Genomic DNA, 25039 nt, shown 5'->3' on the forward strand with positions numbered 1-25039 from the left:
AAATATTCAATAATCTAAAAACATGGGAAAGCAGGGAAAAGGTAAACAAAAACCAGAGAAGACAAAAAATAAAATGGTATACCTAAATCCAACCATATCAATACTTATGGTAAATGTTAATGGACTATATACTCCAAATAAAAGGCAGAGATTAGCAGAATGGATAAAAAGCAAGACCCAATTACATGCTGTCATAAGAGATACACTTTAGTATAAAGACACAAATAGTTTGAAACAAACGGATGAAAAAAGATGAACCATAAACACAGTAAGACCGAAGAAAAATAAAAACGTCATACAAAAATTTGTTTATGGATATTTGCAGCAGTTTTCATCACAACAGTCAAAAACTGGAAACAATGGAAACATCCATTAACAGGAGAATGGTTAAACAAAATGTGGCATATTCATACAATATATTACCAATCAGCAATAATAAGAAACTACAGGTGTAAACAACATGGTTTAATCTCAAAATCTAAAAGAAGCAAGTCAGACACAAAAGAAGTATGTACTGTATGATTCCATTTATATAAAATGTAAATTAATCAAAAGGCACATCAGTGGCATATGCTAGGGAATGAGGGAGGGAAGGAGTGTAAAGGGGCAAAGGAAATCTTTTAGAGATGAATAGAAATGTTCTGTATTTTGATTGTGGTGGTGATTTGTGGGCATATATAACTGTCAAAACTCATTGAATTTATACTTTGAATGGGTGCAATGTACAGCATGTAAATTATTCCTTTGTAATGTTGGTGAGGAAATTTTTTAAAATCTCAATTTTCAAATAACTTTAGATTTTCTGTTGAGAGCTTAAAAAATTTCTTTAATTCAGTTTAGAATAAGGAAGAACAAACATTTTCTGAGACCATGGCTTCTATTAATGAAATAAGCAGATGTCTCTCTGTGTTGAAACTCTTTAGGTAATAAATACAACAGTGGTTCTAATTCAGTCTTAACACCACAGGGAAATGACTTTAATGTGGTTATCAAAGATAAACTCAACGAACAGCTGTGTTTTCTGGTCTATTTTCCAAGACACTGTAAAGAGAAAACAATCAATATGTGGAATTTGACAAGTGCAGTAAAGCATGAAGCATTAGACAGGTTTTTTGTTTTTGTTTTTACTTTTTTCCTGGACTCCTTTAGGAAGCAATGAATCTGTACCTTCTATGTTTGGGTTGTTAACATTTGGTGTTTCCTGAGAACACATATAGATAAAATACCTTTCCAAAAGAGCTGACATTGATCCCTAGAAAGTCTAGAGGAAATACTAAGCAGATGGTTTGTGAGCACTTAGAAAGGGAACGTGATATCCTTGTGTGCAAGGTTGAGAAGTGCAGGCTGGCTGACAGCATCATTAGGTTGATTTGTAATTGGCTGAAAGACTTATATACTCAAGGAGTGCACTGCTGTCAATCTGGACAGATGCCCTCTGGATGCCAAAGTGCATTGATCATACCAGCTATTTTAATTTTGGCATATTTATTACTTAGCCATTCTTTAGACAGCTATTATAAAAGTTTTATTATATGCAAACACATGTAAACATATATGTAAGCTACAAGCATAACAGCAAAAGAAACACTTATGAATCTTTTATTCAACTTAAGATGTAGAACATTAACAATACTACTAAGATATTTGTATGCTTTTTCCTAATCTCCAGGGAAACCCTGCCACATTGAATTTTTTTTATCATTCCTTTCCTTTTAAAAGTAGTTTTATTATTTTATTTTTTAAAGATTTTATTCATTTATTCATGAGAGACACACAGAGAGAGGCAGAGACATGGGGAGAGGGAGAAGCAGGTTAACAGCAGGAGTCTGATACGGAACTTCATCCCAGGACCCCAGGACCATGACCCAAGCCAAGGGCAGACGTTCAACCACCACGCACCCAGGTGCCCCATAAAAGTAGTTTTATTATTTTAAACAAATGTCTTATTAATTTTGATTGAACTTTATAAAGAGGTATATTTTATATCTTTGGTTATCTGCTTTTTTCTCAATATTGAGAAGATTCATCCACATTGTATGTAGCTGTGGTTCATTCATTTTCACAGTTGTATGACATTCCACTTTGTGAATATACCTTATTTATTCATGCTTCATTTAATGGACATTTAAGTGGTTTCTAATTTTTTGGCTTTTTGAATAATGTCAATATTCACATTCAAAATGTGTTTCTAGGTACATATTTGTAGAAGTTTTTCCAGGGATATTCTCCTAGGAATGGAATTGCTGGATTATAGGATATTGTGAATGTTACTTTACAACAAAATGACAAGTTGTGTATCAATTTACATGCTATCAGTGTATAAGAGTTTCTAATGCTCTGCTATTATCAACACTACAGTGAGACGTCTTAATTTTTTGCTAACTAGTGGGCATAAAATGGTATACCATTATTTCAATTTGTATTTCCCTGCTTACTAATGAGGGTGATAAATTTTCTTATATTAATTTGTCCCTAAATTTCCTCTTCTGTGAAATAACCATTCAGATCTTTTGCTCGTTTCAAAATTGGATTTTTTAAAGAATTTGTTTATTCTGGATACCAGCTCTTTATTGGTCATTTGAATTAGATATATAATTATGATTGGTCTTATCACTTTCCTATGGTGTCTTCTGAGACTCTGGAGGGGAGTATTCATTTGTTTTTTCCTTCCTCCCTCCCTTCCTTCCTTCCTTCCTTCCTTCCTTCCTTCCTTCCTTCCTTCCCTCCCTCCCTCCCTCCCTCCCTCCCTCCCTCCTTCCACTTCTGGAAGAGTTTGTATAAGATTGGACTGATTTCTTCCTTGGAAGCTTGATAGAACGCAGCTGAAAAGCCACCTAAGATTGGTACATTATGGGAAACATTTAGATTTTTTATTTGAGTCAAATTTGGTATCTTTTAAGGAATGTGTCCATTTTTTCTAAATGTTTGAATTCATAGTTCTGTCTGCAGTTATCCCTTTACCCAACCCTAACATAGTTTCTTGTGTCTTTTTCCTTCAGTAGTTTCACCAGAGGATTCTCCATTTATCAGTTTTTTCAAAGAACCAATGTTTGAATTGTGGATTATTTCTATTGCCCTTTTCAACAAAGGCAGTAAAGAGAATGGGCATTTCAGTATGTGAAATCTGGAATCAAACTGCTTAGACTTGAATCCTTGTTCTATCTCTGAGAAACCTTGGGAAAGTTAATTTGCATGAAGAACTATGCCTTAGTTTCTTCATCTAGATACATGAAGATTAATAAGGTAATATGTGAAAACCACTTACTTTTTTAAAATCTATTTATTTATTTGTTTATTTTAGATAAGGGGGAGAGGCAGGAGGGAGAGAGAAAATCTCAAGCAGGCTCCAGGTCCAGTGCTTGAGCCCAGGCTTGATCTCACAAACCTGAGATCATGATCTGAGCTGATTGATATTGAGTCAGATGCTTAACCTACTGAGCCACCCAGGCGCCCCTGTGGAAACTAGAACAGAAAGAAAGAATTTGGATAGTGTTTAATAAATGTTGCTATTATTATGATCCATAAACAAAAGTTAGAGTGGGTTAAGAGACTGTGGCTTTTATTTCATGTATCTTTTCCTTGAGGCTCAAAACTTACTTACAAATGAGTAAAGCCAACAGCATTATTAGCATTATTCCCTCCATCAATGGCTCTTTTATGGGGTTAACTTTGGCTGCTAGAATTGGCAGGCTCGCCTAGACCCTAAATTTATGATCAAGATTCAGCATTAGTGATCTGCTCTAATGAGCAGAGTTGGCATAATATATGTAAGAGGGCATATAAAGGTAAAGAAGGCTCCCAGCTTCCTCTGTGGGAGTTATACCTCCTTATATCTCTATTTCATAGACTAACTCCCTAGTCCTCTTTTAAGAGCAAAAGAGGAACAAAATGGATAAATAATGGAAAAGTAAGGCTACAAAAACTGTGGGAAAAGTTTTATAATATTATGTTACATGAAAACAAAATACCACATACATGAATTATAACTATGTAACCTAAACATAATGTGCAAAACAATGAGAAACAATGTGCAAAACTCAGTATAATTGGGTGGTAAGATTATGAATGGTTTTAAATTAAAAAATTATTTTATGGTCGTATCTTCTTTTTCAATAACAAAATTATTAGAACTTGAAATGTTCTCAGTAAAAAGGTATATATAAAACGGTTCTATTACTATCACTATCAACAAGTAACATTTATTTACTGCTCACACGTGCTAGGCACTGTTCTAAGCGCTTTACATGCAAGGTGTATTTAATTCTCATAAAAACCCCATGACCCTCTTATTACTCCTATTTTGTAAATGAAAAAATTATGGAATAAAAAGTTTAAATAAGCTGTTCAAGGTCACATAGTTCTTCAGTAAAATGTAAAAATCCAACTGGATGGTTGAATAAATAGTGATGAATTTATACAGTAAAATGCCTCACAGCTGTTAAAAGGAGTAGATTAGATCTCTATGTGTGAATATGCTAAGTAGGATAATTAGCTAAATAAAAAAATAAAAATGTAGACATAACAGTGAGTACTTTATAGTTACACTTTTGTGAAAGTACTGATAACAATAATAATGTTACATGTGTGTCCACGTCCATGTATAGTTAAGGAAAATGATTCAGCAGAAAGTGCCCTAGCTGCTGATGGTGGTTATCTCTGGAGGGCAGAATTTTGGGTCATTTTGAACTGTCTATATTATACTTCTGCAATGTTTCAATTTGTACAACTTATAATAAAAAAAAATGTTAAAATGACCAGACAAAAGCTACTACAAAGAGAGCTAGACTGGATCTTTCAGCTAAATTTTAAAATAAAGAAAAACGCACCAGTTAGAACAAGCGGGAACATATGAAAGGAAGTACCATTCATGCAGTTGAAAGAAAATACAGGGGATCCCTGGGTGGCTCAGTGGTTTAGTGCCGCGTTTGGCTCGGGGAGTGGTCCTGGAGTCCCGGGATCGAGTCCTGGGATCAAGTTCCGCATCGGGCTCCCTGCATGGAGCCTGCTTCTCCCTCTGCCTCTCTCTCTCTCTGTGTCTCTCATGAATAAATAAATAATATCTTTAGAAAAAAAAGAAAATATATAATAGGCAATACAGTCTGAATATTTATAGAAAAACTTAACTGATATGAATGTGATTTAAAGTTAATTTGTCATTTTATTTCTCTTGCCTTGGTGGATGTATCTTGCAAGAAGTTGCTGTGGCCAAGTTCAAAAAGAGTGTTGCCTTTGTTCTCCTCTAGGATTTTGATGGAATCTGATCTCACATTTAGATCTTTCATCCATTTTGAGTTCATCTTTGTGTATGGTGTAAGAGAATGGTCCAGTTTCATTCTTCTGCATGTGGATGTCCAATTTTCCCAGCACCATTTATTGAAGAGACTGTTTTTTTTCCAGTGGATAGTCTTTCCTGCTTTGTTGAATATTAGTTGACCATAAAGTTGAGGGTCCACTTCTGGATTCTTGATTCTGTTCCACGGATCTATGTGTCTGTTTTTGTGCCAGTACCACACTGTCTTGATGACCACAGCTTTGTACTCCAACCTGAAATCTGGCATTGTGATGCCCCCAGCTATGGTTTTCTTTTTTAATATTCCCCTGGCTATTCAGGGTCTTTTCTGATTCCACACAAATCTTATTTTTTATTTTTTTTAATTTTTATTTATTTATGATAGTCAGAGAGAGAGAGAGAGAGAGAGAGAGAGGCAGAGACACAGGCAGAGGGAGAAGCAGGCTCCATGCACCGGGAGCCCGACGTGGGATTCGATCCCGGGTCTCCAGGATCGCGCCCTGGGCCAAAGGCAGGCGCCAAACCGCTGCGCCACCCAGGGATCCCCTGATTCCACACAAATCTTAAGATGATTTGTTCCAACTCTCTGAAGAAAGTCCATGGTATTTTGATAGGGATTGCATTAAATGTGTAAATTGCCCTGGGTAGCATGGACATTTTCACAATATTAATTCTTCCAATCCATGAGCATGGAATACTTTTCCAATCTCTTTGTGTCTTCCTCAATTTCTTTCAGAAGTGTTCTGTAGTTTTTAGGGTATAGATCCTTTACCTCTTTGGTTAGGTTTATTCCTAGGTATCTTATGCTTTTGGGTGCAATTGTAAATGGGATTGACTCTTTAATTTCTCTTTCTTCAGTCTCATTGTTAGTATATAGAAATGCCACTGATTTCTGGGCATTGATTTTGTATCCTGCCACACTGCTGAATTGCTGTATGAGTTCTAGGAATCTTGGGGTGGAGTCTTAGAACTCATAATCTTTTCATTTTAGATTTTGTTTAAAAACTTCCTAAAATGTAAGTCTACCTTCTTCATTTCTAAGTTTGTTTTTATTTTATGATTCTGGATCTTGCAGTCTCCCATCATCTTTATAATTATTTCTCACTGCACAGGACTGCACTAAAGGAGGCAGAATTTAGACTGACTGAAGGACATTCTCTCATAGTTACTTTTTAAAAATAATCTGCATCGCCCGGCCTTCGGTCCCGCTGCGCTGCTTGGCTGACTGTCGCCCACCGCCGCCAAAATGTCTGCAGGTGCACCCCTAGGGTCAAGTGCTGCCTTTGGCAGCAACCGAAGACTTCAGCAGACACAAAATCAAGTAGATGAGGTGGTGGACATCATGAGAGTCAATGTGGATAAGGTGTTGGAAAGAGATCAGAAGCTCTCAGAGTTAGATGATTGAGCAGATGCGCTACAGGCAGGAGCATCCCAATTTGAAACAAGTGCTGCCAAGTTGAAGAGAAAATATTGGTGGAAGAATTGCAAGAAGTGGGTGATAGGGATTGTCGTTGTGGTCATCATCATCATCATCATCATCATCATCGTGTGGAATGTTTCCCCGTGAACAACCAGTGTGGCCCCAGCCTGCTGTTCAAGAAATCTCTTCAAGACATTTGACTTAGAACCTGCTATATTCTTGAGCTCGCCTACTGTTCTATCTAAACTGATTATTTTCTGTTTGTTACTGTAAAGTTCAATTTCTAGGAAACGTGCCTTTGTTTTTGTAAGCACTCCAAACTTGAAGTGCAGCTGCCCAGCCCATACCCAGCCCAGTGCCTTCCGAGACTGCTGTGTGGCTGGTGATGAGGATCTCTTAAGTTCCCGAGTGTTGTTAACCTAGAAGTGATGTTGTCTCATTAATTGCCATTAATTCCAGTTAAGGGAATTTGTTCCAAGTTAGCTATCCCTGTCATAGGACATCTTCAGAACCACATTCTTAAATTTAGGTAATCAGATTTCCAGTTTGTGCCTTCCAGAAAGAACACTACTGCCTAACGCAAATCTGTAACAATAACAGATTGTGCCTTATTTTGCTATTTTTCTGATTCCATAGAAGAGAACTCTCTACTGTTTATAAGCACTACCGACTCCTGCACTTTATTTAAAATAAGATGCAGATAAAGAGTTTTTGCTCTTAAAAAAAAATAATCTGCATCAACATTCCCTGTAACTGGCCTAGAAGTAAAGACTCTTTTTATTTAATTGATGATCATGGTTACCAGAGTTAAAATTATAGATAGCCTAAGAAGTGCTTGAATTAATTCATGGTATTCTTGGGCTACAAAGGGAAGCTATGAGTGTCTGACATATGAACCTAACTATCTGAGTTGATGTAAGACAAGGTGACCATTACCTCTCCCAAATAATTTGGTTTTTCCCAAACATTCAGTTATTTTTTCAAGAAATATTTATTGAAAATCTACTATGTGTCATGCTGAATGATATATGTGAGTGATACAAAGATTCATTAGACAGCCTCAGGTAACTTAGAGTCCACTTGGGACCTGGCCATTAAAAAACAAATCTCATCAATATTAGACCACCCATATACAAAAATTTTCAGAAATATTAACAGGATTAGCTGACTTAAAAAATATTTTATTTATTTGAGGGGGGGGGGAGAGAGAGAGAAACAAGCCAGGAGACAGGCAGAGGGAGACGGAGAAGCAGACTCTCCTCTCGCCCAACCTGGGGCTCAATCCCAGGACTCCAGGATCATACCCTGAGCCAAAGGCAGACACGTAACTGATTGAGCCACTCAGGTTCCCCATGATTAGCTGACTTTTACTAAACATTTATTACGTACTAATTAACACACACAATCTCATTTAATCCCCACAACTACTGCACATGGCAGGAATTAAGGCTTAGACCAGAATAAGTACCTTGCCCAAAGTTGCACGGCTAGTAAGTGATAGAAGTGGGGTTTAGACTCAGACAACCTGATTCTGGAGCACTCATCTTTTTGAGAATGAGAGAAGTTGCTTTTACTAATCTCTTCATAAAGACACCAAGATGAGGCAAACATCATGGAATAAAATAATTATGAGGAAAGTACCAGCAAACTGGGAAGATTTCAAGCTATGAGCCATACATTTACTTAACCCACAAAGAGGAATCACAAGCAATATATGGGATGATGTATTATTTATAAGGAAATAGGAAGTTACTGGAAGAATCATTAGCAGTGACACAAGGTAGAAAGCTGCCTTCCTGAATGTAAAAGCTCTTCTATACAGCTCTAGCCACTAACTATTCTAAATAAAGGCATCAGGTGGCCTCAGAGTACTCTGAGCTCTGTGCTACTAGAGATACATTAAGTTCTTAGTGGATATAGTCACTGAAGGGAGAAAAGGACATAGTCCATGCCTGATATACCCATGGTCAAAGAGAAAGAAAAAGAGCTTCTCTCTCAGAGATTTGGTTTGAAAACCTACTTGGGAGGACTCTGGAGGCCCGAGGAACTATGATGGCCTCACTGGGTCATGGCCCAGTCTGTGACCAGGAATATAGGGGTGTTACTAGGGAATGGGGATTCAGGAGATGCTGGGAAGACCAAGAACTGCCTCCACAGCTATCACTGTCATCAATTCATTCAACAAATATCTCCTGTAATCTAGGATATGCTACATACTGAGACACAGAAATGAGTAAGACAAATTCCTAATCCCAAGGCATGTAGAATTTAATGCAGAGAGAAAAGATATCAAGTAGTTTACAGATTAGATGAGAAGACAAAATTGTCACACAATAGAACAATGGTGAACAATTTTCCACGGCATGTAATGAAGTGCTAAATTATTTGGTATAGACCACAGGTGATATCATTGTTCTAAGAAGAGGAAAATCAAAACAGTAATTATGAACATGAATTAGACGTTAAGGGATGGGGAGGATTTGGCTGGAAGAGGATAAGGGAAGGAACACAGAGGAAAGAAGAGGGAATTCAGTGAATTCCGTACGTGAAGATGGAGAGAGAAAGACATTCAGTGAGGAGACTGGCTTGAGAAAAGCAGAGTGTGCCAAGTGGGTGAGAGATCATAAACACACAACTAAGGCTGGTTACCCTCCCTCCTGGACCAGAACAATATCAGTGGCCTCATGATGCTAGAAAGATCCACATGTGTCAGGATTTGAGGGGAAACACACCCTTAGCTTTCAACTCTCTGACCTAATTAGCGGGTTATTCAAATGTGACCAGGAAGAGATAATGGTATCAGAAGAGTGGCTCTTCCCATGTGCACAACCTTGGAGGAGGCCAATACATCCGGAAAGGGCTGCTGAAGGGTGAATAACACTTGAATGCTGGATAAATTAAAACTGGTTAAAAGTTTCTTAAACTCCAAAATTTGGGCATTTCTCCTTGACTTCTGATCAAAATCTTTTCATAAATTTCCATTGCCTTAGAATGAAATCTAAATGTCTTAGAATGGCATACATGGTCTTTCTTGATCTAATCTTTGCCTACCCTTACAGACTTACTCCCTGCTTCTGCCTGACTGACTCTAGTCATAGGGAACTATGGGCACTTCCCTGAAAGTTGATTATCTTGCTTTCTCATGCCTTTTGAGTGTCCTTTTCTTCTTCCTCTAGATGACTAATTTCTACATGTCCCTTAAGACTCAGTTTGGATATTTTCTGTTCTAGGAAATTTATTATTTTATTTTATTTTATTATTATTATTATTTTTTGTTCTAGGAAATTTAGAATTTTTAGTGATTTATGTAGGATTTATTGGCAGGGACCTGGGTACCAGTGGTTGCTGGGTTGGGGTAGGGTTGGGGACACCATAGCTGGGAGGCTGGCAACGTTATGGGGAGGTGGGAAGGATGCAAGAGGCAGGGCATGTGTGAGTTGAGACTCTAATCCCTTGGCACACACTCTATCGTTCCATCACACTTCACTTATAAAACATAAATTCAAAGATAAAATTATTAAGAATCTCAAGAGAACAATCAAAGAGCATTAGATCCCAAGCATAGGGTGTTTCTGAATGCAGGGCCCCATGTGACTATACTGTCATAAGTCCATGAAACCAGCCCTACATATGTCTATTTATTCAGCATTGGTTATAATAGCAAAGTGTAATACACCAAATTGTTCATTAATAAATGATTAAACAAACTATGGTTCAACTACACAGTAAACAAAATCATGTAGCCAAAAATAAGACTGATCTATAGATATTAACACAGCTGTCCAACACACAAAGGTTATAGAATATTATGTATATCATGATACCATTAAAATAGTAAATATATACTTAATATATGTTAGGCCTATATATACACCTAGAAACACCTGTCTGAACTGTTGTGAAATCTGTTGGTTTCATTTGATTGAAGAACAAAAAAAGACCATGGAAAATAGTCTTTCTGACTAGTCATGAGAATTCTTTTTATCACTTCCTTTAATTCTTACCGTCGCTGCTAGGCTCTTCAACAGGGGATCCTGAGTCCATATACTCTAGGACTCCCTTTGTGATCTCAACCACCTGAAGTCTCCTGACCCTGATTAGGTCTGTATCTTTCAGTCCTTCCTCCAATTGTCTCACCACCTTTTTTCCAGGCTGAGAAGTCAGAACAGTAATCTGGAAATAAATCCAAGAATCAATGTGTGAAATGTACAGAGTGAAAAACATAACAGTCTACATCTGGAGGATAGATATAGCAGAAGTCTGTGGCAGTGACTCCTGTCTTTAAGGCAAAAAAGAAGACGTCACGGTAACTTACAACCAAATTTCATTTGACAGATTCTGGTGGGAGAGGTCTGATGGGACAAATCATCACAGGACCCTACCAAACAGGTGAGGCCTACCCCAGAAAGTGACCCTGTGTTTTAGTTTTTTAAGATTGTTTGAAGCACTGGTAGCATCTCTCATGCTCAGAATGCTTTTATTTTACAAGGTGACAAAGGAAATAAAATCTTTAAATTCCACTAAGTGTGTACTAAATATCAAAGAGCCTCTTTGCTTCTTTCTCTCCTTATTCAACCTGTATACAAGTGAGCTGTTTCTTTTGCTCTCTTAACTCTAAAATGTATTCCCCTTTGACCAATATACCTAACCTAAAAGAATATTAAGGTGTTTGTGTATAATCTGAATATTTTATTTCACCTGAATAAATACATTATATGTTTTTATTAACAGTTTTGTCTCAAATTTGAAAATCTGGAAAGCAAATATTAAATTTATGCAATTCTCTTATGTACTTGGACATTTCTTTTTGGTGCTTGTTTTTTTTTTTTTTTTTTTTTTTTTTTTTAGAAAGAGAGAGAGTGTGTGTGTATGTGTGCATGTTCATGTCTTTATGGTGGGGTGGCGGGTACAGAGGGAGAAAGAGAGAATCTTAAGCAGGCTCTACCACCAGTGCGACACCCAACCCAGGGCTCAATTTTATAATCCTGAGATCATGACCCGAGCTGAAATAAAAAATCACATGCTTAACCCACTGAGCCACCCAAGCACCCCTGTCCTTGAACATTTTTGATTAATAAAGAGGGACACAGATAAAAGCACAATTATTTTTTAAAATGCATCTGTTTGATGCCTGAGGTTTCCAGAGACTGAATGTGTTTTAACTCACAGTCACTCATGCACCTAGTGAAGTACCCAGGCATGACCTTTTTTTTTCTAAAGATTTTATTTATTTATTCACGAGAGACACACAAAGAGAGGCAGAGGGAGAAGCAGGCTCCATGCAGGGAGCCCCATGTGGGTCTTGATCCCGCTGAAGGTGGCGCTAAACCGTTGAGCCACCTGTGGTACCCCCCAGGCATGATTACTTGTATTTTTAAAGATTGTCTTAGTCTGTACCAGATAGCAATCTTTAAATTTGCACATTTGCTAAGTCCAAGAAGAGCTACTCAATTTGATTAAGAACAACTGTAAATTCTTAATGTTGCCCAGGAAATATAAATATAGACACTAATCCAGGCAGTTTAACTGCTGTTTAACTGCTTTACAAGTTCCAAAAATCCAGAAGCAGATGGCATATTCAGATTTTATTTTGATTTCAGCTTTTCATTATAATTCATTTCAGCCCATATTTTTAGCATTCCTCTCAATGTCTAGCTCTGTATTAAGAATTGCACAGGCTATAGAAAAAAGGGAACATATATCTTGCCTGCAGGGAGATGGCAATCTAGCCTTGAAAATTACCATCAAAGTGTATGAAATAAAGAACAATATAAGGATGATAAATAATGAAGCATCTAGATGGGCTGAGATGGGCTTAGAGTCCTAAGGCCAGTATCTCTTACCTCCAGGGAAGTATAGCTCAGAGATGTACCTGTGGTCACGTGTCTGCTGTACTGTTTGAACTGCTGGAGCCCATCCTGTACTGCCAGCTGCAGAGAAGTGCCATGTGGTCTGAAACAGCCTTCTCTCTGCAACATGCGGAGTTCTGAGATGCAGGCCTGCAGCCTTGCAAAATTCCCTTTCACTTGCTGCAGAGAAAAATGAACCAAAGATCTTTAGTGACCGAGGTTCCATATTAATTGGCAGCCTAACTTCATTATCAATTACTCCTCAGGGGTCCCTTCCCTTCCCAAAAATCTATTTGATTCACATCTATTATGCTCTTGGCACTGCACTAAAAATTTCCCTATACCAGAGGAAAGAAAATTCGCAGCCAAAGGACTTTGATTATATGGAGTTACCAGAAATAGGAAAGAAGTGTTTGAGCTCATCACTCACCTAAAGGAAAGTCCAGTTGTGATTGCTGAGTTTTACTATGGGGTGGTCTGCAAATTGGAGGCTTAGAAGGGTCACTCTTAAATATTGTCTTTAATTTCGTAGTCAGTCTAGGCACTGGGAACCTCTTTACTTCCCAGAAATGAGGATTTTTATGTGGTGATCATTTCAGAACTAAGGTCTTACCCAGTCTGCTCCTCAGGATCACTTCAGTAAAGAAGAGGTACTTGACTTAGTCTGCAGTCAGCTCAGGGAGCCAATACATAAACCCCTAGTTCTACCTCACCTCCCTTTATAAAAGTTGCTATCAGGAAGTAATCTAATATAACCTGATTCTTAGATCAATGTTACCTCTCCTGAGGATGTATACATTTTGAATAATTATGGAATGAAAATATGTGACACTATTTGAATTCCAAGCATCAATAGCAGATGGGGGTTGGGTGGGGAAGAATTATATTTGGGATGACAAAGAGTAGAACTGAGCAATATTTACAAAATGCACATAAAATTCATGAGCATGAGTGACAATACTGCCAGGGTACAAAGACTGCTTAAGTCAACCCCTGCCTCACTCAACTCTATAGCTGCTTACTTTACTAACATGCTCCTCTCCCTGAGTTTCTGGAAAAAAACACAAAAAATAGAATGTAATTCTTATGCAAAGAGAATTTATAATTTAGATAGGAAGATAAGAAACCTATTCAAAAAAGAAATGAGAAAAAATGAGACCAAAGGCCTTCAAAAATTTCTTTTCACGTACTCCCTAAAAGAATCTGAAGAATGATATATTCATTCATACATTCATTTACTCATTTATTTCAAGTTTTTACTTAAATTCCAGTTAGTTAATGTACAGTGTAATATTAGTTTCAAGATTAGAATTTAGTGATTTATCATTTATATACAATACCCAGTGCTCAGCACAAGTGCCTTCCTTAATTCCCATCACTCTTTCAACCCTCCACCCCACTGACCTACCCTCCAGCAACCCTCAGTTTGTTCCCTATAGTTAAGAGTCAGTTTTTTGGTTTGCTTCTCCCCTCCCCCATGTTCAGATGTTTTGTTTCTTAAATTCCACATGAGTGAAATCATATGGTATTCTTCTTTTTCTGACTTATTTTGCTTAGCATAACTCCCTAGCTCCATCCATATTGTTGCAAGTGGCAAGATTCTGTTCTTTTTTTATGGCTACTAATTCCATTGATATATATACTACATCTTCTTTATTCATTCATCAGTTGATGGACATTTGGGCTCTTTTCATAATTTGGCTATTGATAATGATGCAATAAACATCAGGGTACATGTATCCCTTTGAATCTGTATTTTTGTATCCTTTGGGTAAATACCTAGTAGTGCAATTGCTGGATCTTTGGTTACTTATTATTTTAACTTTTTTATTATTTTAACTTTTTAAAATTATTTTAACTTATTTTTAACTTTTTGAGGAACCTCCATACTGTTTTCCAGAGTGGCTACACAAGTTTGCATTCTGACTAACAGTGCAATAGGGTTTACCTTTCTCCACGTCCTCACCAAAACCTGTCATTTCTTTTTTTATTTTATTTTAATTTTTTTTAATTTTTAAAAATTTATTTATGATAGGCACACAGTGAGAGAGAGAGAGAGAGGCAGAGACACAGGCAGAGGGAGAAGCAGGCTCCATGCACCGGCAGCCCGACGTGGGACTCGATGCCAGGTCTCCAGGATCGCGCCCTGGGCCAAAGGCAGGCGCTAAACCGCTGCGCCACCCAGGGATCCCCAAAACCAGTCATTTCTTGTGTTAATTTTACCCATTCTGACTGGTGTGAGGTGATATCTCATTGTAATTTTGATTTGTATTTCTCTGATGATGAATGATGTTCATGTGTCTGTTATTATCTGTATGTCTTCTTTGGAAAAATGTCTATTCATATCTTCTGCCCATTTTTAATTTATTTTTTATTTTATTTTATTTTTAAATATTTTTTTAAAGATTTATTTATTTATTCATGAGAGAGAGAGAGAGAGGGAGAGACAGAGAGAGAGGCAGAGGGAGAAGCAGGCTCCATGCCAGGAGCCCGACGCGGGACTCGATCCTAGGACTCCATGATCGTGCCCTGGGCCAAAGGCAGGCGCTAAACCGCTGAGCCACCCAAGGATCCCCCTGCCCATTTTTTAAAAAAAGGATTTTATTTATTTATTCACATACAGAGAGAGGCAGAGATATAAGCAGAGGAGAAGCAGGCTCCCTGTAGGGAGCCTGACACTGGACTCAATCTCAGGACCACACGCCCGGAGCCAAAGGCAGTTGCTCAACTACTGAGCCACCCAGGCATCCCACCTCCTCTAGGATTTTGATGGATTCTTGTCTCACATTTAGGTCTTTCATTCATTTTGAATTTATTATTGTGTATGGTATAAGAAAGTGGTCCGGTTTCATTCTTTTGCATGTTGCTGTCTAGTTTTCCCAAAACTATTTGTTGAAGAGATTTTTTCCATTGGATATTCTTTCCTGCTTTGTTGAAGATTAATTGCCCATATATTTCTGAGTTCATTTCTGGGTTTTCCATTCTGTTCCATTGATCTATGTGTCTGTTTCTGTGCCAGTACCATACTGTCTTAATTACTATAGCTTTCTAATATAACTTGAAGTCCAGAATTGTGATACCTCCAAATTTGCTTTTCAAGATTGCTTTGGCTATTTAGGGTCTTTTGTGGTTCCATACAAATTTTAAGATGGTTTGTTCTAGCTCTGTGAAAAATGCTGGTGGTATTTGGTAAGGGATTGCATTAAATGTGTAGATTGCTTTGGGTAATATAGATATTTTTTAAATTTTTATTATTTTAAAAAATATTTTATTTATTCATGAGAGAGAGAGAGAGACATAGAGGGAGAATTAGGCTCCCTGCAAGGAGCCCAATGTGGGACTCGATCCTGGACCCCATGATCACACCCTGAACCAAAGGCAGACGCTCAATCACTGAGTCACCCAGGCATCCCAATATAATTTTAACAATATTTGTTCTCTTAGGGTGCCTGAGTGGTTCAGTCTGTTAAGCATCTGATTTTGGCTCAGGTCATGATTCTGGAGTTCTGGGATTGGGCCCCACATTGGACTCTGCTCAGCGAAGTCTGCTTCTTCCTCTGCCCTTCACTTCACTTATGCTCTCTCTAATAAGTAAAATCTTAAAAAAATTTTTTTTTGTTCTTCCAATCCATGAGCATGGAATATCATTCCATTTCTTTGTGTCATCTTCAATTACTTTCTTCAGTGTTCTAAAGTTTTCAGAGTACAGATTTTTTACCTCTTTGGTTAGGTTATTCTTAGGTATCTTACAGGTTTTGGTGCAATTGTAAATGGGATCGATTCCTTGATTTCTCTTTTTGTTGTTCCATTATTGGTGTATAGAAATGCAATCTGTACGTTGATTTTGTATCCTGAGACTTTACTGAATTTGTGTATCAGTTCCAGCAGTTTTTTGGTGGAATCTTGGATTTTCTGCAAAGAGTATCCTGTTATCTGCAAATAATGAGAGCTTGACTTCTTTCTTGTCAATTTGGATGCCTTTTCTTTCTGTTATCTGATTGCTGAGGCTAGGACTTCCAGTACCATGTTAAATACCAGCAGTAAGAGTGAACATCCCTGTCTTGTTCCTGACCATAAGGGAACAGATCTGTTTTTCTCCATTGAACATACTAGCTGTAGGTTTTTCATATATGGCCTTTATTATATTGAGGTTTGTTCCCTCTAACCCTTTTTTCTTTTTTAATCATGAATGGATGTTGTACTTTGTCAAATGCCTTTTCTGCATCTACTGAAAGGATCATATGGTTCTTAGCCTTTCCTTTTTCAACACAGTGTGGCACACAGATTGATTTGTGAATATTGAACCACCCCTGCAGGCCAGGAATAAATCTCACTTGATTGTGGTGAATGATTCTTTCAAAGAATAGTTGGATTCTATTTGCTAGTATTTTATCAAAAATTTTTGCATCCATGTTCATCAGATATATTGATCTGCAGTTATATTTTTGAGTCTTTGCCTGGTTTTGGTATCAGAATAATGCTGGCCTCATAGGATGAATTTGGAAGTTTTCCTTCCATTTTTATTTTTTGGAATAGTTTGAGAAGAATAGTTATTAACTCATCTTTAAATGTTTGGTAGAATTCCCCTGGGAAGCCATCTGGCCCTGGACTTTTGTTTGTTTGGAGATTTTTGGTTACTGTTTCCATTTATTTGCTGATTATTGATCTGTTCAAGTTTTCTATTTCTTCCTGTTTCAGTTTTGGTAGTTGATATGTGTCTGGGAATTTATCCATTTCTGCCAGGTTATCCGATTTTCTGGCATACAATTTTTCATAATATTCTCTTATAATTGTTTATATTTCTTTGGTATTGGTTATTTTTCCTCTCTCATTTATGATTTTATTTGGGTCCTTTTTCTTTTAATTTTTAAAAAATTTTTATTTATTTATGATAGTCACACACACACACAGAGAGGCAGAGACATAGGCAGAGGGAGAAGCAGGCTCCATGCACTGGGAGCCCGACGTGGGATTCGATCCGAGGTCTCCAGGATTGTGCCCTGGGCCAAAGGCAGGAGTCAAACCGCTGCACCACCCAGGGATCCCTCCTTTTTCTTTTCCTTTTGATTAAGTCTGGCTAGGGTTTTCTCAATTTTATTTTCTCAGGGAACTAGCTCCTGGATCTGTTCTATTGTTTTCCTAGTTTCTATATCATTTATTTCTGCTCTAATCTTTACTATTCCTCTTTCCTTTGCTTTCCTTTTCCTCTTTCTTGCTTCCTGGAACACAAGTATAAGAATGGTCAACTTGGCCTACAAGATAGTAGCTGTGTTGCAGATGGTAGTAAGATGGTAGAGAACAAGCCAGGAGAAGCATGGTTCCTTATTAATTATGGAGTTGTCACACTAGGCCTTGATTGCCTAAAATTACTTGAGAGAGAAATAAACTTATATCTTATTTAAGCTACTTTTATTTTGGGGTTTCTATTACTCATAGCTGAAACTAATCTTAACTGATTCAATGTTATTAAAAAAAATTCCTCAACTTTCTTTTTGGTACTGTTTTGGGAGGAACCAACAGTAAAAGTGTGTTTCCAAGAGTCAACTTTGCAATAACCTAAAGACTTTTCTTTCTTTTTTGTTCTTTTTTTTTTTTAAGATTTTATTTATTTGAGAGAGAGAGAGAGCGCGAGAGAGCGAGCAGGGGGAGGGGCAGAGGGAAAAGGAGAAACAGACTTCCTGCTGAGCAGTGAGCTAGACATGGGGCTCAATCCCAGAACCCTGAGACCATGACCAGAGGCAAAGGCAGATGCCTAACTGACTGAGTCATCCAGGTGCCCCAAAAGACTATTCTGCATTTAAGTTTTCTAAAATGAAACCATAATTTTTAAAATCAGAAAATGCATTTCTATTATGAAAACTGAAACAAAAAGCTTATCTCCTCTAATTAAAATAAAAAAAAAAAAAGGATGACCTGCTGATGTCTCTGCCAGGAGGTTACAATAACCTTTAGGAAATGATCTAACAAAGTTTGAAAATACTGCCTATTTGAGTACTGGAAAATTCTGCCAAATTCAATAGTTTTGGAAATATTAGAAATTAAGCTGGTTCTTTCTTACATTTATCAAATAATAAGGTGACTTATTGCTTGAGAACACTTCTGGTTGATAACCTCTTATAGCAAGAGGCCATGTGCCCAATTGAACTACAAGATTACATCATGCAGAAACAAGTTAAACAGAAAGTACGCTAAAACAGAACTATGTGTTATATTCCTTGAAAATGGAATCTGATCTGTCAGGTATTCACTTTGATTCTGGAAGTGATGTTAAAATGCAGACTTTGCAGAAACATTAATTGCCTAGAATGTGAAGAGCTCATATAGCTTGGCCGGAAAACAATTTCCATATATTAAAGGTTGATGACTGATGAATGCTACAGAAAATCTTATATTCCTAGCTTTTTCCCTCATGAATTGCCTAGGCAACATTTCATACAGTAATAGTGTAAGTAGTTCAGACTTGAGTTCCAAATCCAAAAGATGGGGTCAGGAACCTATAGGTAGCTGTTAGATAAAGAGGGAGAAAATGGGTGGTAGGAATATGAAGCTTGGTGTCTCTCAGCTGGAGTTGTGCCATTATCTGTAATGTGCAATCTGAGCAGTCAAATGTCGTAACTTTTCCTCCTCCTTCCCTGGATGGAAAGTTTGGGATTTCCAATGTGGAAGATTCAAATGTGCTTTACGAAGTTGCTGAGTTGAAATACTGCCCAGTGAATCAGATACTGAAGTTGCCTACAACATTGTTTGGAGTTCCTATCCATTACACCACAAACTCAAGTTCTCTGTCTTAGATATCTTGGGATGGGTTTCAAGGTGTAGAGTGGAGACCCTGATTCAGTTAGATGGACTTTGCACAGAGAGGTGAAAGTTTGGATGAATAAGTAAGGACTGATGGACTCTCACTGCATTTCTTTCAGCTTTTTGTGTAGACTCCTAGTACAAATACGCCTTGAGGATGTTCTCTACCTAGATCTAGTACCAGTGTGTTCTCCTTGCTCTAGGCAGTTTAGTAGGACAACTCAGATTGATATCTTATTGGAAACCAGATGAAAAAATTAGAACATAGTTTAGGTCACTGCTTTTCAAAAATATTTTTATCAGTAAGAACAAAAATTAAAAATCTACATAGAATCTCCATATACAGATCGCATTTTATCACCACAAACTTTTTTCAGTATTTATTTTTATTATTTTCAATATATAATACATGCACATGATTCAAAATTTAAAGGTTATAAAACTATATGTGGAAAAAAAATCAGGGGCACCTGGATGGCATAGTGGTTGAGCATCCACCTTTGGCTCAAGTTGTGATCTTGGTGTCCTGGGACCGAATCCCACATCAGGCTCCCTGCAGGGATCCTGATTCTCCCTCTGCCTATGTCTCTGCCTGTCTCTGTGTCTCTAATGAATAAATAAATAAAGTCTTAAAAAAGAAAAAGAAAACAAATCACATTTCCATTCATCCTGCAACTAACTAGTGGTTTCCTGGAAGCAATCAATATTGGTAGCTTGTTGGGTAACTTCCCAGAGATTTTTTTCTTTACATGAAAAAAAATATAAAATATAATTTTTTTCATCTTACCCAAATAAAAGATACTATGATACTCTTTTGTCTGTTGATTTTATTGCATAGTGTACTTGGGCAATCCTTTCATTTAATAAATAAAAAGTGTCTTAATTTTTATAGTGACAGAGTATTCCATTAATGGACAGAACATAATTTTATTTACCAATTCCCTATTGATTGACATTAGATTGCTTCCAATGTTTTCTACTGCAAACAGTGCTGAAATGATAATATATAAGTCATCTTTCCACAATGAAAATATAGCTGTAGGATAAGTTCCTAAAAGCAGACTTGCTGGATCAAAGGGTATATAATTGTGATACTGTCACCCAATAGAAATTATGTTAATTTATATACTCATAGATGGCATGTAAGTGTGCCTGTTTCTTTAAAACCTCATGAACTGTATTAGACTTAAAAAAAATCTTTGGGGATCCCTGGGTGGCGCAGCGGTTTGGCGCCTGCCTTTGGCCCAGGGCGCGATCCTGGAGACCCGGGATCGAATCCCACGTCGGGCTGCCGGTGCATGGAGCCTGCTTCTCCCTCTGCCTGTGTCTCTGCCTCTCTCTCTGTGTGACTATCATAAAAAAAAATCTTTGGCAATCATACAGGTGAAAAATAATAGCATCTCAATGTAGTTTTAAGTTTTTTTTTCATTTCTTTTATAAATGAAATTGAACATATTTTGGTATGTTAAAGGTTCATTTATACTTTTTCTGAGATCTATGTATATAATTTCTCACTTCCTATTGGATTATTGGTCTTTACCTTATTGATTATATAGTATTTTTCTTTTGCCAAGCACATATTTTCTATTTTTATACAACTGAATTTATTAATCTTTTATTTTTTGAATTTTGGGTCTTGTATTATAGTTAGAAAAGCCTTTCTTACTCTGATATTTTCCCCCATGTTCTGTGACCAAATTATCAATTTATTGCCTCTTAGATCCAAGTCACCCTTCAATATATCTCTGCAATAATGGACAAAATCCCTTTAAACATTTCTCCTTTACATGGACCATGATGTTAAGTATTTGAGTAGAGAGCACTGGAGGAACACTGCAGGAGGAACGTGCTTTTCTGCTGAAAGCAATGAGGTGTGAGAACATCTGATAGTGCTCCACACTAACAGAGAGTACCCCAAACTAGCAGGCCCTTGATGTTACAGACTGAATGTTTATGTTCCCTTAAAATTCATATACTTAAGCCCTATCTCCTAATGTGGTAGCATTTATGTGAGGCCTTTGAGAGGTAATTAGATTTAGATGAGGTCATGAGGATAGTCTCCATGATGGGATTAGTGACCTTCTAAGAAGAGGAAGGACACCAGAGCTTGCTCTCTCTTTTCACATGCTTGTACCGAGAAAGGCCATCTCAGCACATAGCAAGAATCTACTGTCTGTAAGCCAGAAGAGGGCTCTCACCAGAACCTGGCCATGCTCACACCTTGATTTTGAACTTATAGTCTCCCAGACTTTGAGAAGATAAATGTGTACTGTTTAAGCCATCTAGTCTATAGTATTTTATTACAGCAGTCTAAGCTAAGACCCTAGCAACCTCTGAGCCCTGACTTGGTGATCACCTTTCAGCAATCATCTTGGCACAGACACTGCAAACTTCAGGCCTCCTTCCTGCACTAATGCCTCACTTCCTCTGCTCACCTCAGAGGTTTGTCTCTTGTGGCCCTCCCAATGATGCTGCTCTTTCCACATGGACCCTGTCTGCTCCAAGCATCCTGTCCACATTGGTATCTCTACTCTACACATTTATGCACCAGTCACTGATTATAGCTCACTTTCACCTGGAAGAGTGCATCCTGCTTTCCATCTCTGGCTTGGGAAAACCAGTGAACTTCTCTGCATCCAGTGAGCTGTAACTATACTTTCTCCAACTGGTCCTGAACTCCAACCTTGGGAAAGGAGTCTACTTTTCAAGTTTGTTTTTCCTTGAGATTACTCCCTCAGCCCTAAGGTACCATAAAAAGCTCTCATATATTATAGTTGCTTTATTATCATAGTTTAACATGTTAAAATATGTTAAAACTCTCTGTGTAAACTTTCCTTGTTTATTTTTTAAAGATTTTATTTATTTACTTATGAGAAACACACACACACACACACACACACACACAGGGGCAGAGGCACAGGCAGAGGGAGAAGCAGCTCCATGCAGGGAGCCTGACGTGGGACTTGATCCCAGGTCTTCAAGATCACACCCTGGGCTGAAAGGGGCACTGAACCGCTAAGCTACCCGGGCTGCCCTCTATTGCCCTATTTTTTCAATCTCCAGTATCACACTTTGAATATGTTTAGTATTTGAGAAGAATAGTTCCTAGCTATTTTTTGCTTGTTTTGTTTTGGGTTTTGCTTCTAATTTGAACTTTGTTATCTGGATATCCAGTTTTCCTGTTGGAAATTTTATTGGGAATCCCATTATATTTATAGATTAATTTAGAGATAACGGATATCTTTCTGGCCTGAATCTTCCCTAAAACTAATGACTTTTAATTTGTGCAAATCTTCTTTAATGTTTCTCAATAGGATTTTAATTCATGTAACTCTTACACATATATTACTAATTTCAATCCTAAGTATTTATCTGATAATTTTGGTTATTGTATGTGATCTTTTCTGCCACTTTAACTTCTAACTTCTTGTTTGGGATATATGAAGGGTATTAGTATCTGTATTAGTTCTTGTACCAGAATGAGTTCTTTCACTGTTTGAAATAATTTTCTAGTTTTATTCTCTTGGACATCATTAAGCTGCAGATAATAATCATTTTATCTCCTCCTTTCCTAGTTTTATATTCTAATGTATTTCCCTTGTGTAAATGCAGCAGTGAAAATCTCCAGAATATTTTTAAATAATAGTGATAACACAGGAACATATTTAGTGTCTTTTCATGAAGTATGTTTTGATTCTTGAGCTGTCATAAACATATATTGTGTTTAGGCATAGTTACCCATACCTATTTTACTGTTTTTTAAAAATAAGACTGGATGTTGCATTTTATTAAATGCTTTTTTTTTCAGTATTTATGGAGATGAAACATGATCATGTATTTTTCTTAGATGTATTAATACAGTAAACTTTATTATTGCACCATTTAAAAAATTCCTGGCATATGATCTTTTTAAATATAAGCTTGGGGCACCTTGGTGGCTCAGTTAAGCCTCTGATTTAAGACTCTTGATTTCAGCTAAGGTCATGATCTCAGGGTAGTGGGATGGATCCTTCTGTTGGGCTCTGCACTCAGCAGCGAGTCTGCTTGAGATTCTCTTCTCCATCCACTTCCTTGCCCCTGCTCTCCCTCTCAAATAAATAATCTTTAAAAAAAATATATAAGCTGGATTGTATTGCCAGTATTTTATTTGGAATTTTGAATAGATATTCATAAGTGAGGTTGCTGTAGTTTTTCTTTTTTTGTGTAATATTTGCTGGCTTTTAGTATCAATATTGTGTTATCTTCATAAAAAGGAGTTTTTTTTCCTTTGGTATGAAACTGTTAAAAAACATAGTAATGATCTATTCTTTATAAATTTAGTATTATTCTCCTGTAAAATCACTTGGTCTCAGTAATTTATTTGGGGGGAAGGTAGCTCTTTGACAACTTTGTTTTGTGGGAAATGGTGAGTTTAGATTTTTCTATCACTTCTGGATTTAATTTTGGTAATTAAATTTTCATGAATAATTATGCATTTCACCCAAGTGTATCTGTGGTTATTTTCCCCTTCTCTTATTTGTGTATAGGCACTTTCTCCCTCTGCCCTTTTCCTCAAACTAAGTTTACTAGCAGTTTATTTATCTCCTACTTTCCCTGCAAGGAAGAAACTTGCATTTATTAATTTGTTCCACCATTTTTAATTTTCATATTACTTTTTGTTTTTATCTTTATTATTTCCTTCCTTCAGCTTACCTTAGGTTTGTCTTTTAAGTTGCATGCTTCATTTATTTTTAGTTTTTCTTGTTTACTAATATAAAATACATTAATATAGTTTAAAGATATGAATTTTCCTTTTAGTATTGTCTTTTTTTACACTTGATCTTAGCCAAAAGACCAAGAAGCAATAGCATTGTCTTTTTTATAACCCATAGGTTCTGATATGTAGTATTTTATTATTATTTTCTACACATATTGCAATTTTAGCTTGGATTTCCTCTTGGACTGCAAATTTATTTAACAGTTAAAAATTTCCATTAGGTAGATACTTTTTGTTCTCTGGTTTTGTCATTTATTTCTAGTTTTATTGCAGTGTGTTCAGAAAATACATAATAAACTACCTCTACTTTTAGAATTCATTAAAGTTTTGGGTTTATCTGTGGCTTAATAGATGGCTGACTTTTGTGAATATTCCATGAATACTTAAGGAGGGTAGAGATTTCACACATACATATACGACCACATTTGTCTTAAAAATGTTGATGCTGGGACACCTGGGTGGCTCAGTGGTTGAGCATCTAACTTCGGCTCAGTATGTGATCCTGGAGTTCTGGGATTGAGTCCCGCATCGAGCTCATGCATGGAGCCTGCTTCTCCTTCCATTGCCTATGTCTCTGCCTCTCTCTGTGTCTCTCATGAATCAATAAATAAAAATCTTTAAAAAAATGTTGATGTATGTTATTTGGTACACAGGCACTCAAAAGTGACATATTTTCTATAGGCTCCCCCTCCAGTAAACCTTCTGTGCTGAATATCATCCATATGCGTCCATATTCTCTACTCTTCTCTGCTTTGTGCCTAGCATTAAAGTGACATTCTTAGTAACATTTAGTGCTTTTTGCTCCAAATTCAGACTTATCTGATATTAAGATCATGCTCTTCTGGGTGGAGTGTTCATTTGCCTAGTATGCTTTTGCCCTTTCTTTTATTGTCAACCTTTCTGAATAACTTTTTTGCAGCTGTATC

General features: G+C 37.0%; 1 protein-coding gene and 1 pseudogene across 10 annotated transcripts in view; one reads left to right on the forward strand and one right to left on the reverse strand.

Moving 5' to 3' along the window:
* M1AP (meiosis 1 associated protein) overlaps positions 1-25039 on the reverse strand; it is a 78856-nt gene that overhangs the window by 39705 nt on the left and 14112 nt on the right. For all 10 annotated transcript variants that reach the window (XR_012004270.1, XR_012004268.1, XR_012004269.1 and 7 more), the window contains exons 3-4: positions 12554-12739; positions 10715-10883 (exon numbers count right to left, since the gene is read on the reverse strand). Coding sequence is in view for 6 of the 10 variants with exons in the window: in XM_072769937.1 (XP_072626038.1) it covers positions 10715-10883; positions 12554-12739 (355 nt within the window). In the remaining 4 variants the exon portion in view is untranslated. The remainder of the gene's footprint in view (positions 1-10714; positions 10884-12553; positions 12740-25039) is intronic.
* On the forward strand, positions 6453-7457 carry LOC140601250 (vesicle-associated membrane protein 3 pseudogene; annotated as a pseudogene).

This window comes from Canis lupus, chromosome 12 (assembly GCF_048164855.1).
Source record: "Canis lupus baileyi chromosome 12, mCanLup2.hap1, whole genome shotgun sequence".
NCBI classification, from domain to species: domain Eukaryota; kingdom Metazoa; phylum Chordata; class Mammalia; order Carnivora; family Canidae; genus Canis; species Canis lupus.